Genomic DNA, 16222 nt, shown 5'->3' with positions numbered 1-16222 from the left:
AGCAGTGTGCAATCTGGGCGCTACAATTGGCGTAACTGAACACTGAAATTGAAAAATTTATTAGAAAAAACTGGTTCATGCGTTTGGAGTGATTCCAACGTCAGATTTTAGTTAAGATCTTGAATATTTTGCATATCAATTTTCAGAGGCAAATTCTAAAAGGGCTCAGGATAAATTGGGGAAAAACACGTTCTTTGGCCCACAACAATTTTCCAGTGGTGTTGTTTTTTATTTTGAAATCTAATTCTATTGCTATTCTTAGGATTCATTTTGTGTGCCTACCTTTATTTGAGTACCTTTATTTGCTTGTCTAATATTCTTGGAACTCTTTCTAGTTGTCACAATCTAACTCCATTTGTGTGGTACTGTTTTCTTCAATTAAATTGTTTCTTGCTTTAATTCTTTGGCCTCTAAATTTGGTGCTGGAATTTATTCTCAATTGGTGCTTATGTGAGTGGAAATTTGACTTGAGTAAGGTCTAGTCTTCTTGATAGGTGCTGGAATTGGAGAATTAAGTCCTTAATTCTAAGGGGGAACAAAGGCAAAGGCAGAATCAAACACTTCTCAAAACACCACAAACACTTGGAGGGCCCAACAAGAAAAGACAACCAAGGAAGTGCCAATAGCAAAAAAAGATCAATGAGTTTTTTTAATTTTCTTTGCAACTTAACTTGTGTTAATTACTTCTTTAATTACGTGATTAGACGGTGAGTGTGTCTTCAAGGGCTCCAAGTGTCCAAGAAGCCTCACCTAGGGCCGACTAGTGTAGAGTTTTCTAATTAGCAATTGTTAATTGTTTTAGCTACACTTTGCATGTGTGATTGCCTTGTTTAAGCTTTGGTTAATTCGTTTTGCTTGGTTCATTAGTTAGCTTGCATTGTTTTCTTGCATTAAAATCTGATTTCTCAACTTAATTGTGTTATAAGTAGTTTACTAAGAGAAAGCTTTGTGTGAAGACATCGAGGGATAGTTTTTGGCTAAGGCAAAGACTTGGTACTTAAGTAGTCCTTTGTGACTCACCTCCCTTACCTGGAAAAGTACCTTCTTTGACTTTCCTAAATTTTCTTAAGGTAAAATACTTGTATACACAAAACTTTAGCCATGTCTTCTTCTCCTCACTCTCCAAAGTCTATTGAAAGTGAAGTAAAATATATAAAAACTCTTTTGAAAGAAGTTTCACAAGCTGTGCAATTGATCTCATTTAGACAATTGGAGAATGAGACTAAAATTAATGAGTTGGCTAAAGCCGAAGAAGAGAAATCACAAAAATCAAAAAAATCTCATACTCATGCATCTAAGAGTAATGAGTCTCTAGGGGAGGGAAGCCTTAGAATCCATGATTACTACCAACCACCCCCTAGAAGAAATAGGCAAAGAGAGGAAGAGAGCCCAAGGGAAGTAAGGGTAGACCTACCCCATTTCTATGGTAAGGAAGATGTAGAGGCATACCTAGATTGGGAGATGAAAGTAGAGCAACTCTTTGCTAGCCATAGGGTGAGTGAAGAGAGGAAGGTACCCTTAGCAACCCTTAGTTTCCAAAGCAATGCCATGTATTGGTGGACCTCTCTAGAGAGAGACCGACGTCTTCATAGGGAGCCTCCCATAGAATATTGGAATGACCTTAGGGGAGCCCTAAGACGTCGCCACATACCTTCCTACTCCCATAGGGAGTTAATGGACAAGCTCCAAAGACTCCGACAAAAGAACATGAGTGTGGAAGAGTATAGGCAGAAAATTGAGCTCTACATGATGAAAGCATCCATTAGAGAGGAAGAAACCACCACCATATCTCGGTTTCTAAGTGGGCTCAACCTTGAGATAAGGGATAGAGCATAACTTCTACCCTACCAAGACTTGAATGACTTGGTTCAACTTTGCATTAAAGTTGAACAACAAAATTTGCGCAAAACTTCAAGTCAAAGGGTGGGTTCTTACTACAACTCTTATCCCAAGAAAGACTTTAAAAGGGAGGGTAGTACACCTAGAGATGAACCCAAAGAAACTACCAAACCCTTAGTGAAAGATGCCTCCACCCCATCCATCCGTGCTAGGGACACCAAGTGTTTTAAATGTTTTGGAAGAGGGCATGTACAAGCGCAATGTCCAAACCAAAGGGTTTTGTTCTTAAAAGGAAAAGATGAGTGCACAAGTGGTGAGGATGAACCTAGTACATAAGAAAAGGGGGAAGGAGAGAGAATAAATCCTTTGGAGGGGGACTTATTGATGATTCAAAGAATCCTCCACAATCAACCTAGTGCATCCATCGAGACACAATGAGAGAACATTTTTCATACTAGATGCAAGGGTACTTCACGAGTCAGGCTGCCCTTCTCTGGTACTATCACTATGGCCTTGAAGCCACCTTTTCCTTCTCTTTATCACTTTCCCGAGATATCGGGTCCTGAGGCTTTCCCACGGCGTCGCTCCCTCCATGGTCTTTCCTACCCATGGGTATCGGGGAACCATACTGTGATTGCCTTACTTTTACACTGTTTGATCTGGCTACGCCCTGGTTGGGCGACGCCTCCACCCAGGCGACGCCTTGCCTTGGCGACGCCTTGTCCTATCTTGGCGACGCTTCCTCTTGGCGTCTCTGCACTTGGGCGACGCCTCGAGTTGACTTTGACTTTCCAGTCGTTGACTTTGACTTAGTCAACGCCCTGATACGGGACGGTACACAAGCCCCCCAGTCTTAAGCCGAAGACTTGTCTTCAGCGCAAAGACTAAAGCCTTGCCCCCACCATCCGCGTGCCTTCCTGATGACGTGTCATTCTCTGCTGACTCAACAATTTTTCGAATTACTGACGCGACACTTTCTGAACCACAGGGTATTCTTAATGACCGATCGGACATTCCCTGAAATGGGGATGATAACGCCTTTTGGGCTACCCTTGATCGCGCGCCACGTGGCCCATCGCGTGGTCCTCCTTTAGGGACCTTTGCGTTTCCCCTGGGCAATCGACCCTCTGACGCGTGGCCCGATCCTGCGACCCTTAGTTAGCGCCTCTTGAGTTGCGAAATGTAACGTTTAAGTTACTCCAAACCCCGCGCTTACCCTAATGTTACATTCATTCACTCTGCTACTTTGCCCTGTTCATCGCCTCCAAAACCTTTTCTCTCTGCAATTGCGATTCTCCCCTTCCTGCGCTCTCCTACCGCCTCCATTTCAACAGCAAAGGTATGGTTTCGAGCACTCTCAACTCTTCACTTTCGCCGCATTATCGGAAACTGACTGGGACTGTCGTTATTCTCGTATTTCTCTGGATATTGTTTGTATGCTTCGTTGTTCCTCTCGCTTCCCTTCGTTCTCTTGTGGGTAGGGCGCTCCTAGGGTTCTTCCATTTTCCCCTTTTCTTCTCCCCAAACCCCTTTTCTCTGAACCCTTTCTTTCTCTTTTGATCTTCAGCATTGGCGTTGATGGCGAAAACCAAGACCACTGCGCCTCCCCCGCTCCCCAAGTCTCATTATAAGGGCGAATATGACTGGGCCCCCGACGAACTTCTGGACGAATGTTCCCTCCTGAACTCTGTTGAGGACGTGGAGGCTCATAGGGGGACCCTGCCCTCTATAACTTCAATGCGTTCCACAAAAATCACGACTCCCAAGTCCTGGTAAGCCGGGTGCGACCTGGGATGCCCGTTTGTGCGGACTCACGGGATACTGGGGGATGCCCTTTCTTCTTCCTCTATCAGATGGTGCTCAAAAGGGTGGGCCTGCGTCTACCCCTCACTCCCTTCGAAAAAGAGCTACTGACAGAGATAAACACTGCTCCCGCCCAACTCCATCCCAACAGTTGGGCTTTCGTGAGGGGGTTCCAAATTCTCTGCGGCTATCTAGGCGTTCCTTCCTCCGTGGACGTTTTTCTTCACTTCTTCGAGGTAAAGAAGCAAGGGAAGAGTCTCTGGATGAGCTTTTCTGGCATCGTCGGGCGCATCATCCTTACGCTCTTCCAGAATTCGTTCAAAGGATGGAAGGGGAAATTCTTCAAGGTACGCGCGACCAAGCGCGATCCTTCCATCCTAGAGGGCTTTCCCCTGTACTGGACAGACAAACCCATAACCATGAAGCCCTTGGCTCTGGACGAGCTCGCCCCGCCTGACCGGGATGTATGCAAAGCCTTGGCGGGACTGGGAATAGTCTTCGATACCGCCAAACTCATCGCGAACGAATTCAATGCCCATGGGCTTTCTACCTACTTCGGTATCTGCTCTTGGTGATTTATGATGCATTAGTTGTTGTGGTTATCTGCATGTATTTGGCCATAGGATCTTCCTGCTGATTCATCTGAATTAAACTTATGCTACCATTTTTCGCTGTACAATGTTACTTGCATTTTCACGCCTCTTCATGTATTGTGAATTCGCATAACTGTTCTAGTGCTAATCCTTGTTGTTTGACCTGTCTTGATATAGGATCGGTGATGGGCGTTTCCAAAAGAATAATGTTGGCGAAAGCACTGAAGGAGGCTCGTGCCGCCAAGGCAGGCGTCTCCTTCAGCCCTGTTGCCAATCCGGTTCTCCCACCGGCTCCGTCACCGCCGCCTCCAGTCACTGCTGAAGCTGCTTCTAGCCCATCTCTGACGTCTCCACCTGGCTCCGCCGTGCTTCCAACTCCCCATTCTCCTCCGCCTATCGCCGCCGTTCCCCTAGCTGCGGCCTCATCACCGGCTCCAACCCCCCTTGACAAAGGGAAAAGGGTTTTGGAGATTCTGTCAGATGATGAGGATTCGGAAGGGGTGGCACCCTTCAGAAGGAGAAAATCCGCGCGGGTTCCTCTTCTGGTAGAGACGTCGCCGCAGGGAGGGAACCCCTTTAGGGACAACCCACCAAGCGCAACCTCACTCCCTCCTATGATACTCCAAGAGGAAAAGGGCGAAGGCGCCGAATCTGCCCCGCCTCCGCCGCCGCCAGAAACCACTGCTTCCCCGGCTCCCGACGCTGCTGCCCCCGACTTCATCGCCATCCCTCCTCCTATCATGCATCTGATGAGGGGTTTCAGTGGCGGGACTATGCCAGAAGGTACCGACAGGAGGGAAGGCATGCCTTTCTACTTGGGGGCCTTCTTGGCGGTGGCTCTTGAATGGCGCTCCCAGGCCAGAAACGCGGTCCTGCAAGCTCATACCCTCCAAGCCTTGGAAACGAAAGCATCTACTCTGGAAGAGGAAATGAGGACCCTGGGACGCCAGAACGAAGCCTATCAAACTTCCCTGAGACAAATGCAAGAGTCCAAAGCGGAAACAGAGAGGCGACTGGCAGAGGCATTGGAGCTCCAGGCAGGTTTCTACACTCGGGAAGTTGCTCTTCAAGTGCAGGTAGCGGGTCTTCAGGAAGTGGTCAAAGATGCAGAAACTCACAAGGACCTGAAGGACCGTTGCTGTGAACAGGCTGCCAAGGTTGAGCGGATGGAGGAGGAAATGGCCACCCAGGCCAAAGCTATGGACCTTCTCCGAGTTGACTACGACAAACTGCAGGTCGAGGTTAGCCGGCTTCGCGTGGAGAAAGAGGCTCTGGAGAAGCAGGTGGCCTCTGGAGACGCCGCCATTGAGGAACTGGAGAAGGAGAAAAAGTCCCTTATCCAGGAGATGGCGGGTACCTTCGAGGAGGGGTTCCAAGAGGCCCTGACCCAGGCGTCCTGCGAGAATCCTGGCGTCAACCTTTCGAACTGCGACCCCACACACCACGTAGTCGACGGGAAGGTCGTGCCCATGGACTTGAACGACTGAACCGCTGCCCCTCATCCGCCACCTTCCTCTTCAAGCTTAACTATTCATTCTTTACCTTCGTTTTTTGATTTTATCTGTCAAAACTTGTAATTCTTTAAACTATCCGCACTCTTGTTACTGATTTGGGACGTTCGTATGGTTGCCTTTATTTCTTTGTCACATACGATTCTGCCTATGTGATCTCATTCTCATCTTTTCCCTTCACGCGCTTCACTTACTTTATCTGGGTTCTGCCCATTTCTTTCACTTCGTTGGCCGGTTTGGTATGATTGGGTAAGGTCGCCCGCCAACCCTCACGCCCATGGAGAGGCTCACTAAATGGCGCCGTATCGTCCACGGGACGTCTCTGATACCGAAAGGCCCTTTTCTTGGTCTTTAACGCTCGGCGCCCACGCCTAAGGAGAGGCCTGCTAAAGCAACACCGTATCGTCCCCGGGTGTCTTAAAACGCTGAGTGCTGTGGGGGTCTGTTCCCTCCATGGTCTTTCCTTCCCATAGGTATCGGGGAACACCCTGCCAGCGATTCGCTGGCGTTTGGCGATCTCATCTCCCTCCACAGTCTTTCCTACCTGTGGGTATCGGGGAGGTAACGCCTGTGACTAACTTTGCCTTTCTTTGATTTCTTCTCCCTCCTCAGTCTTTCCTACCTGTGGGTATCGGGGAGGTGACGCCAGTCGGTATTTGGGTTGGCGACGCCCGCGACATCTCGCGCTGTCGTCGCCCTTTACGTCCTTCCTGGCAACGCCTCGGGCGTTACCTTTACTTCGACATTGACCTTAATTCTTGCCTTGGTCAACGCCTGATAGCAGCGAAGAGCCCAAGACTTTGCCTATGCCATCCACGTGGCGCTCCTTGTATAGCTGATGGGACCTTCTGTCATTCGACTTGATCCACGTGGCGCTGCTTGCATGGTTGATGGGGTATCTAGTCATTCCATTTTCTGACTCCTGCTGTACCCCTGGCTCACTTTCGACGGCGCATCGTACCACTGGATATTCTGCTGATACGACGTTTTCTGATTTAAGCCAGTGGTGCCAGCGTCATCCTTTCATCTTCTGCCACGTGTATCAATCGCACGGTGCATCCGTTCGCGTCGTTTGGCGCTCTAACCGCTTTATTTAACTCTTCAAACTCTGGAACTATCTTCACCATTTTCTCACTCTTCATAACCTACTTGCGTTCTTTCTCCTTGCACCCTTCCTTCTTGCACCCTTTCTTCTCTGTCGAAGGGTTGTTCTAACCTTCGCTCCCCTTGCTCAACTCTTGCATTTCTGGCCATCCTGCTCTTGTTAAAGAATGTCTTCGCACGATGCTTCCTCCAGGGTCCGTCCCAAAGACTTGTACCCCTGGGCCTCGAGTGAACTTCTTGATGAGTGTTCATGCTTGCTCTCCACCAGGGCCGTACGGGAACACAAAGGGGAGTTGTGTTCTTATGACCACCGGGCCTTCGCAAGGAGGCACGATGACGACATCGCTGTGCTCCCTTGCACTCTGGGGGAGCCAGTGTGTGGAGACGAACGGGCCAACGAAGGGGTCCCTTTCTTTTACTTTTACTAGGTGGTGTTCAAGACCATCGGGGTGCGCTTACCCTTCTCCTGGTTTGAGAAGGAACTTTTGACGGAGATCAACGTTGCTCCGGCCCAGTTATATCCCAACAGCTGGGCCTTTGTCAAGGCCTTCGACGTTCTCTTCGGGTTTCTGGGTTGTGCACCCTCGGTTGACCTCTTTCTTCACTTCTTTGAGGTGAAGAGACAGAGACACAACCTCTGGGTAACTCTCAGTAATGTGCCCGGAAGGGTTCTCTTCACACCCTTCCAGAGCTCGTTCACCGGGTGGAAAGGCCGGTTCTTCAAGATCTGTCGTACTGACCTTGTTCCCGACGCTCTGGATGGGTTTCCACTGTACTGGGTGAGAGAGGAAAAGGCCCTCAAAGCCAAACCCCTCAAGAATCTGGCTCCAAGTGATCAAATAGCTTGCCGGATTCTTGCTGAGGCGGGAGGCTTTGACTCTGCTACGGTGATCAGCTTGGAGTTCAACGCTAGGACTCTTGAGAAGTACATATGTGAGAACCACTGCCTTAGGCAACTTCGGCCTTCATTACTTTCTAACTGTGCCTGTCTTTCTTCACGGTGTCTCTAATACATCTGTTCCCTTTGTGCAGGTTCGAAAATAAGCCAAGAAAAGAGGACACGACTTACTCGAGCGCTGCGGGCTGGGAAAGGGGCTTCGCCTTCCTCCAGTGATGACTCTGATGAGCGCTGAGAAGTGGCTTGTTTGTGTTTTTGCATTTTGTACTGAACATTGCTTGTAACAACAACTTTTCAATATCATAATTCTTTACAACGCCATTTTACTTTGCATATGCTTCATATACCGCGTGATTTCCTTTCGTCTCATTCTGCCAACGATGCATGCTTTTACTTGGGCGATGCCTTCTTTCTGGGCGACGCCAAGACCTAGGCGACGCCTTCTTCCTTGGCGACACCATGGCCTAGGCGGCGCATCACATTACTTCTAACAAGGAAAGATAAGGCTGAAAACCAAGGCACTTCTTTTTCTCAACTGGTTTTTCCATTTATTAGGGTGACCCCATTAAAAAACCCCCGAAAGGGAAAAAGAGCGTCCCCTTCAACTAAATTGTTACATGCTGCTTACATAAGTCAACTGAAATAAAATTTTAAGTTGGCTGCATTCCAAATGCGCGGGATAGGGCCTCCATCTAAAGTCTCCAGGTTGTACGAACCGTTGCCCTTAGCCTCAGTAACTCTGAAGGGTCCGGTCCACTTGGGAGACAGCTTATTCTCCAACTCGTATGGGTGAGCTTTCATCATCACTAGGTCGCCCACCTGAAACTGTCGCGGCTTTACTTTAGAGCTATATTGCCGCTCCACTCTTCTCTTCATTGCTTCAGCTTTTATTCTAGCTTCTTCCCTGGCCTCTTCTAGCAGATCCAGGTTTACCCGCCTCTCCTCATTAGATTCCTCCACCACAAATTTTTGAAAACGCAGCGAGCTTTCGTGTATTTCTACTGGAATCATCGCGTCCGACCCGTACACCAAACTGAAAGGCGTCTCCATAGTAGAGGATTGGGGCGTGGTGTGGTATGCCCATACAATCCTTGGCACCTCTTCCGCCCACGCCCCTTTGGCCTTCTCTAACCTTCTTTTTAACCCCCTCAGCAGAACTCTGTTTGCTGACTCTACTTGTCCATTGGTCTGGGGGTGTTCGACCGACGCGAACACTTGCTTGATTCCCACTTCAGCGCACAGATTTCTCAACTGCTGACTGGCGAACTGGGTCCCATTGTCAGATATCAGGCGCTTGGGTACGCCAAAGCGACACACGATGTTTCTCCACACGAAATGCTGTACCTTATGCGCAGTGATTTGTGCCACGGGCTCTGCCTCTATCCACTTAGTGAAGTATTCTATGGCGACGATCAGATACTTCATCTGCCTGATTGCCAGTGGGAAAGGGCCCAGGATGTCAATTCCCCATGTGTGGAAAGGCCACGGGCTGTATATGGACCGCAACTCTTCTGGCGGCGCCGTGTGCCAGTCGGCGTGCTTTTGGCATTGCTTACAACGCTGGGCGTGCCGTGCGCAATCCTCTTTCACTGTTGGCTAGAAAAAACCTGCGCGTATTACCTTGGAGGCTAAGGACCTTCCTCCCACATGGCTTCCGCAGATGCCTTCGTGTAGCTCCGCCATTATCCTGGTGCACTCATCGCCACTGACGCATGTTAGGATAGGGTGGGTGAAACCGTGCCTGAACAGCACCCCATCCACCAAAGTATATCTTGCGGCATTTCTTTTGATTTTCTTACCCTCTTCAGGGTCCACTGGAAGGACCCCATCCGCCAGGTATCGTTTATAGGGCGTCATCCAGGTGTCTCCCTTGGACAGGACACAGATCTGCATCTGCTCTTCCTCAGACACACCCGCGTATATGCTGATGCGGGGCGCCCTCTGCGTATCTTGGGTCAATGAGGAGTGACTCCTCGGCCTTCCCCTTGATGCATAAATCTGGAGGACATCCACCCTGTTGTCTTCCACGAATCGACGCGGAGCTTTGAGAGTCTCCTGGATCACTGTCCTCTGTCTACCCCCCTTGCCTGAGCTGGCCAGCTTTGCGAGCAGGTCAGCTCTGGCATTCTGCTCCCTCGGGACGTGTATTAACTCCAGAGCGTTGAACGCCCCTCTCAACAACTGGACGTATTTTAGATACGCCGCCATCTGGGGGTCCTTCGCCTGGAACTCACCCGACACCTGCCCCGTAATCAACTGGGAGTCGCTCTTCACTAGGAGGTTCTGTGCGCCCATCTCCTTGGCCAAGAGCATTCCTGCAATCAGGGCTTCATATTCTGCTTGGTTGTTACTTGCCTTGAAGGCAAAACGCAAGGCCTGCTCGATCAGTATGCCGTCGGGTCCTTCCAGCACGATTCCCGCACCACTCCCTTGTTGGTTTGAGGAGCCATCAACCGAGAGCAGCCACTGTGAACTCGCTTCCACCTCTTGCTCACCTCCGGGCGAAAGTTCCGCCACAAAATCCGCGTACACCTGCCCTTTGATGGGTCCTCTAGGCTCGTACTGTATGTCGAATTCTGACAGCTCCACTGCCCAGCGTACCATCCTTCCTGCCACATCGGGTTTCTGCAGCACTTTCTGTATGGGGAGATTGGTCATCACTACCACCGTAAAACTGTGGAAGTAATGACGGAGCCTCCTAGCAGAAAACACTACCGCCAGCGCCGCCTTCTCCAGTGCTTGGTACCTTGTCTCAGCCCCCTGTAAGGCCTTGCTTACAAAATAGATGGGCTTCTGACTCTGGTCCTGCTCTTGGACCAACACAGAACTGATGGCCCGCTCCGTTACAGTAAAATACAACCGGAGGGGCACGCCCGTTACCGGCTTGCAGAGAACCGGTGGCGTCGCCAGGTACTCCTTCAGCTTAATGAAAGCCGCTTCGCACTCATCAGTCCAGGCAAAGCGACTGTTTCTCTTGAGGCACTGGAAGTACGGGTGCCCCTTTTCTCCTCCGGCGGAAACAAACCTCGAGAGCGCCGCCATCCGCCCTGTCAACTGTTGCACCTCCTTTACCGGTGTCGGACTCCGCATGGCGATAATAGCCGCACATTTGTCGGGGTTCGCCTCTATTCCCCTCTCGGTGAGCAAAAAACCCAAGAACTTACCGGCCTCTACCCCGAAAACACACTTTTCGGGGTTCAACTTCAGGCGGTATTTGGATATTGTGTTGAACAACTCCTCGAGGTCTGCCATGTGGTGCACCCTACTCTGCGACGCCACCACCATGTCGTCGACATAAGCGTACACATTCCTCCCAAGCATTGGCGCCAGGACTTTATCCATTAGCCTCTGGTACGTAGCGCCCGCATTTTTCAGCCCGAAGGGCATCACCTTATAACAGTAACTGCATGTCTCCGTCATGAATGCAGTTTTGCTCTCGTCTCTTGGGTGCATCTTGATTTGGTTGTACCCTGAGAAGGCGTCCAGGAAGCTTAACACCTTGCTGCCGGACCCGCTGTCCACTAAGGCGTCGATGCTGGGCAACGGATAGGAATCCTTTGGGCACGCCTTGTTCAGGTCCGTGAAGTCAACGCACATTCTCCACTTTCCGTTCGCCTTCTTCACCAAGACGACATTGGCGAGCCACTCAGGGTACTGAATCTCCCTAATGTGGCCAGCACTCAGCAGCTTCTGCGTTTCGTCTCTCACCACCTGTTGTCGTTCCTCATTGAACTTCCTCCTTCTCTGACGCACGGGGCGGACCGTGGCGTCCATGCTGAGGTGGTGACACAGGAAATCAGGGTCGATGCCTGGCATATCCGAGGCGGACCATGCGAAGGCATCCAGGTGGCGCGAAATCACTTCTACCACCCCTTCCTGTTCTTCTGGGCTTCGCGAGCTTCCTAACCTGAAAGCTTTGCCGCCAATCTCCCTTTCTATGGCGTTAGCTGCAGGCTGCTCCCTGCTATCATCTTCGACGGACGCCGCCTCTTCGACAGGCGCCGCCTCTTCTACGGGCGCCGCGTCGTCAGGGCCTTCCTCCATTGGCACACCTGCCTCGAGCCTCGCCCTCTCTGCTATGGCCGCTTCGGGCGTCAGCCCAACGGGCGTCGCCTCAACCATCGTCGTGTCCGCTCTTGGCGGACGTTCATACACCATAAATACGCCTCTCTTCGTCTTCAGGATGTTTTCATAGCATTTCCTCGCCTCCTCCTGGTCTGACCTGATGACTATCACCTGGCCACTGAGGTCCGGTAGCTTCATCTTCATGTGACGGGTGGAGGACACTGCACTCAGACGGTTTAACGCCGGTCTGCCCAGCAAAATATTGTAGGCAGAATTGGCGTTCACGACGAGGTACCGAATGCTCTCTGTACGGGAGGCCTCTCCGTCTGTGAACGTAGTCCTCAACTCCAGGTACCCCCGGACCTCTACCTGGTTATCCCCAAACCCATACAAACATCCCGTATAGGGACTCAGCAGATCGGGGGACAACCGTAACTTATTAAAGGTCGACAGAAACATGACGTCTGCCGAGCTTCCTTGATCAACAAGCACTCTGTGGACCTTCCTTCCAGCTGTGACGACTGAGATGACAACGGGATCGTTGTCGTGGGGCACCACATCTCGGAGGTCTCTTCTTGTGAACACAATATCTGACTCCCAGGGCTCCCCCGAGAGCCTCTCTTCTATTGAATTCACCCCCCTCGCGTATTTCTTCCACTGGGAGGCGGTGGGTCCTCCGCCGGAAAAACCTCCAGCAATGGTGTGGACCTCGCCAAGCACAGGCATCTCGTGTGCTGGCTCATCTGTCGCCGGCGGCAAGGTGGCGGTCATGGTGGAATCTGCGACATAATGTTTCAAAACCCCAGTCCTCACCAGCTCATCTAGCTGGTAGCCCAACGACAGGCAATTATCAATTTGGTGCCCGAAAGCCTCGTGAAATTCGTACCAAGAGTCTTTGCGGGGCCCTAACACCTTGTCGGTCTTCGCCGGTCGTCTCAGCCTCTCGGCTATGTTGGGTACGGCGATCAAATCCTTCAACTCAACTACGAAGTTGTACCTCGCCGGTCTTGCTCTTTCTCTGGCGGGGCGTTCGCCTCCTGCGGGGCCCCGGGGCTGGGGCTTTCTGGCCTCGTAGGGGTGTCTCGCCTCTGGTTTCTTTCTTCCCGTCGTGGTCTCATTGACTCGGACGGGTTGAACTCACGTTGGTCCCCTCGGGCGCGAGGGTACGGCGCTGGTGCGCTTCACACGTACCTCCCCTTCCGAAGCAATATGCTCTACCGCCCTACGCCGTAATTCAGTGAAGGTCCCAGGGCGATTGCGGATAATAGATTCTCCAAAGGGGCCGGGGCATACGCCTTTCACAAATGCGTACACGATCATAGGCTCCTCTGTTGTACCAACCTTCACGACCTGGGCCCCGAAGCGATTGATATACTCCTTCATGGTCTCCCCCTGATACTGCTTCACGTCAAACAGGTCGTAAGAGACCGGCGGCGGGGCCTTGTTGGCCAAGTACTGTTCTCTGAATAACCGCGACAATTGGCGGAAAGACGTGATATGGCCCTCGGGGAGGCTAATGAACCAGTCCATAGCCATCCCGGTCAGGGTGCTCATGAAGAGCTTGCACTTGGCAGCATCAGAACCGCCTATCAGGACCATCTGCGTGTGAAATGTAGCCAGGTGCGTCTCTGGGTCCTCCATACCAGTGAAGATCACCTTGGGTCCCGCGAACGTGTTCGGGATCGCTGCGTCTAGGATCTCCTGTGAGAAAGGAGTGGAAAACTCCCTTGGTGGGGACTGGTTCTCCGTCTCGTCATGCCCAGGCCGCCTCCTATCGTTTCTCAGGCCCTGACGCAACTCCTCATTCACACGGTGGAGCTCTTCGTTCCGCTCATGCGAGGCGTCAAGGTCTGCCTGCATTCGCTCCTGCTCCATTTTCGAATCCGCCATGTCCTGCTGCAGCCCCCTCATTATTTCCAGGACCTGCTGCATGGATAGGTCTGCTGGGGCTGCGCGCGCTGCTCTTCGTCTGGTGGGGGCCATTGTCGCTCCAAACTCCTTCACCGTTACTGTAACTTGATAAACCTTCTCGAACTTGTGATGGGACTGATGTTTTATATCGGCCCCACGGTGGGCGCCAAATGTTCCGTCCGGCTGACCGGGACGTCTTCGTGCACGACCTCAACCGTCAGCTGGGGTCTCCTTCCCGCTCGTTGCCCGCGGATTCCTGCAAAAAAGGGGACAAAGAGGCGCCCTAGCGGCCGTGTGCACTCCGACGCTCAAGTCAGCCAGCAAGAAACACCAAAAAACTGTCCACCCACGTATCTGAGCACCGCGTGTGGCACTCTAAAGGTGGTAAAAGAACTGTGTATATGTGTGTGTATTGTCTCCTTCAGGCAAAAATATTCTCCAGTCCCTTGTACGTAATCTTAAAGCACGGGCAAGCAACCAGAGAGTTTTTCGTAAATTTGCCAAAGGTTCCAACCCTTTTTCCGACATTCCCAGCGTTATTTAAACTGCCCCAACATTTAAAGCGCCTTAAAGCGCTTTTAATCTCAAACGTAACGCACTCATTAAAGCGCTTAATTACGAAACGTAGCGCATTTAAGACGTTGAAACGCTCGGGAGCCCTAATAGTACCTGAATGCTCGAAAGGGAAACTGTATTGAATATCTTTAATTACCTGGCACCTAACTAGAGGGTGTTTCTATTCTGGCATGGCTGTCGTACACGTGGAGGGCCTCACGACGCCATGACCCCATCTGGGGGCGTTTCTACCCATCTGGGGACGTTTCTACGTGTGAGTCCTCCTGCTTGGGAGTGCTACTGCGCTAGGGGTGGCTTTTTGGGTGCTAACTCATGCCCCCAAGTATCTAGCCACTTACTCTGAGAGCGTATCTGCCTTCCTCTCGCACCCTGCACCCGGTTATCCTGGGCGTGACCTTCCTCTTGGGTCGTATCTGTCCCGAAGGCGTCTCTGGGGCGGCAGGGGTACTTCACGAGTCAGGCTGCCCTTCTCTGGTACTATCACTATGGCCTTGAAGCCACCTTTTCCTTCTCTTTATCACTTTCCCGAGATATCGGGTCCTGAGGCTTTCCCACGGCGTCGCTCCCTCCATGGTCTTTCCTACCCATGGGTATCGGGGAACCATACTGTGATTGCCTTACTTTTACACTGTTTGATCTGGCTACGCCCTGGTTGGGCGACGCCTCCACCCAGGCGACGCCTTGCCTTGGCGACGCCTTGTCCTATCTTGGCGACGCTTCCTCTTGGCGTCTCTGCACCTGGGCGACGCCTCGAGTTGACTTTGACTTTCCAGTCGTTGACTTTGACTTAGTCAACGCCCTGATACGGGACGGTACAAGTGTCTTAAGGGAGGACACAAAGCCTTTTTTATACAAGATGGCTTTCTTTTTAAGGGAAAACGTCTTTGTGTTCCTCAATGCTCTATTAGATTATCTCTTGTTAGAAAAGCTCATGAGGGGGGTTTAATGGGACATTTTGGGGTTGCTAAAACTTTGGATGTGTTGCATGAACATTTCTTTTGGCCTCATATGCATAAACATGTTCATAGTTTGTGTGATAAATGCATAGCTTGCCGCAAAGCTAAATCTAAAATGCATCCCCATGGTCTATATACTCCTCTTCCTATCCCTTCAATGCCTTGGGTAGATATATCTATGGATTTCATCTTAGGCTTACCCAAGACATCAAAGGGAAAGGACTCCATTTTTGTGGTAGTGGATCGTTTTGCAAAGATGGCTCACTTTATTCCTTGCCACAAAGTGGATGATGCATGTCACATTGCAAACCTCTTCTTCCAAGAAGTGGTTCGCCTACATGGGATTCCTAGGTCTATAGTGTCCGATAGAGATCCCAAGTTCTTAAGTCACTTTTGGAAGACCTTGTGGGGCAAGCTTGGGACTAAGCTTTTATTTTCTACCACTTGCCACCCACAAACTGATGGTCAAACCGAGGTGGTGAATAGAACGTTGGGACAACTATTGAGATGTTTTATTTCGGGGAATCCTAGAGTGTGGGAGAATTTACTACCCCATGTTGAGTTTACATATAATCGTGTAGTAAATTCTACCACCTCACATTCTCCTTTTAAGGTGGTCTATGGGTTTAATCCCCTAACACCTCTTGATCTTCTTCCTATTCCCCTTCTTGGAGATGTCTTGTGCAAAGATGGGGATGAAAAGGCTTCTTTTGTGAAAACTTTGCATAAAGACATCAAGAAGAGAATTGAGAAGAAGGTTGGCAAGTATGCTGAACTTGCCAATAAGAGGAGAAAAGCATTGTTGTTTGATGAGGGCGATTGGGTTTGGCTTCACTTGAGGAAGGATCGCTTTCCTACTCAAAGGAAGTCCAAACTAATTCCTCGAGGGGATGGACCTTTCCAAATCCTCAAGAGGATTAATGACAATGCTTATGAGTTAGATATGCCTGATACATTCTTAGGTAG

At 50.6% G+C, this 16222-nt stretch overlaps 1 protein-coding gene across 1 annotated transcript in view; it reads left to right on the top strand.

Moving 5' to 3' along the window:
- The window catches only part of LOC150024680 (uncharacterized), a 65868-nt gene that overhangs the window by 5443 nt on the left and 44203 nt on the right, over positions 1-16222 (top strand). The window contains exon 4 of the mRNA XM_090296093.1: positions 1316-1467. Within this exon, the coding sequence (XP_090152219.1) occupies positions 1316-1467 (152 nt within the window). The remainder of the gene's footprint in view (positions 1-1315; positions 1468-16222) is intronic.

The sequence above is a fragment of the Phaseolus vulgaris genome, chromosome 10 (assembly GCF_051622355.1).
Source record: "Phaseolus vulgaris cultivar YP4 chromosome 10, ASM5162235v1, whole genome shotgun sequence".
Classification (NCBI taxonomy): Eukaryota; Viridiplantae; Streptophyta; class Magnoliopsida; order Fabales; family Fabaceae; genus Phaseolus; species Phaseolus vulgaris.
The sequence above is the reverse complement of the archived record's forward strand: the minus strand, read 5'-3'. Positions and strand labels throughout refer to the sequence as shown.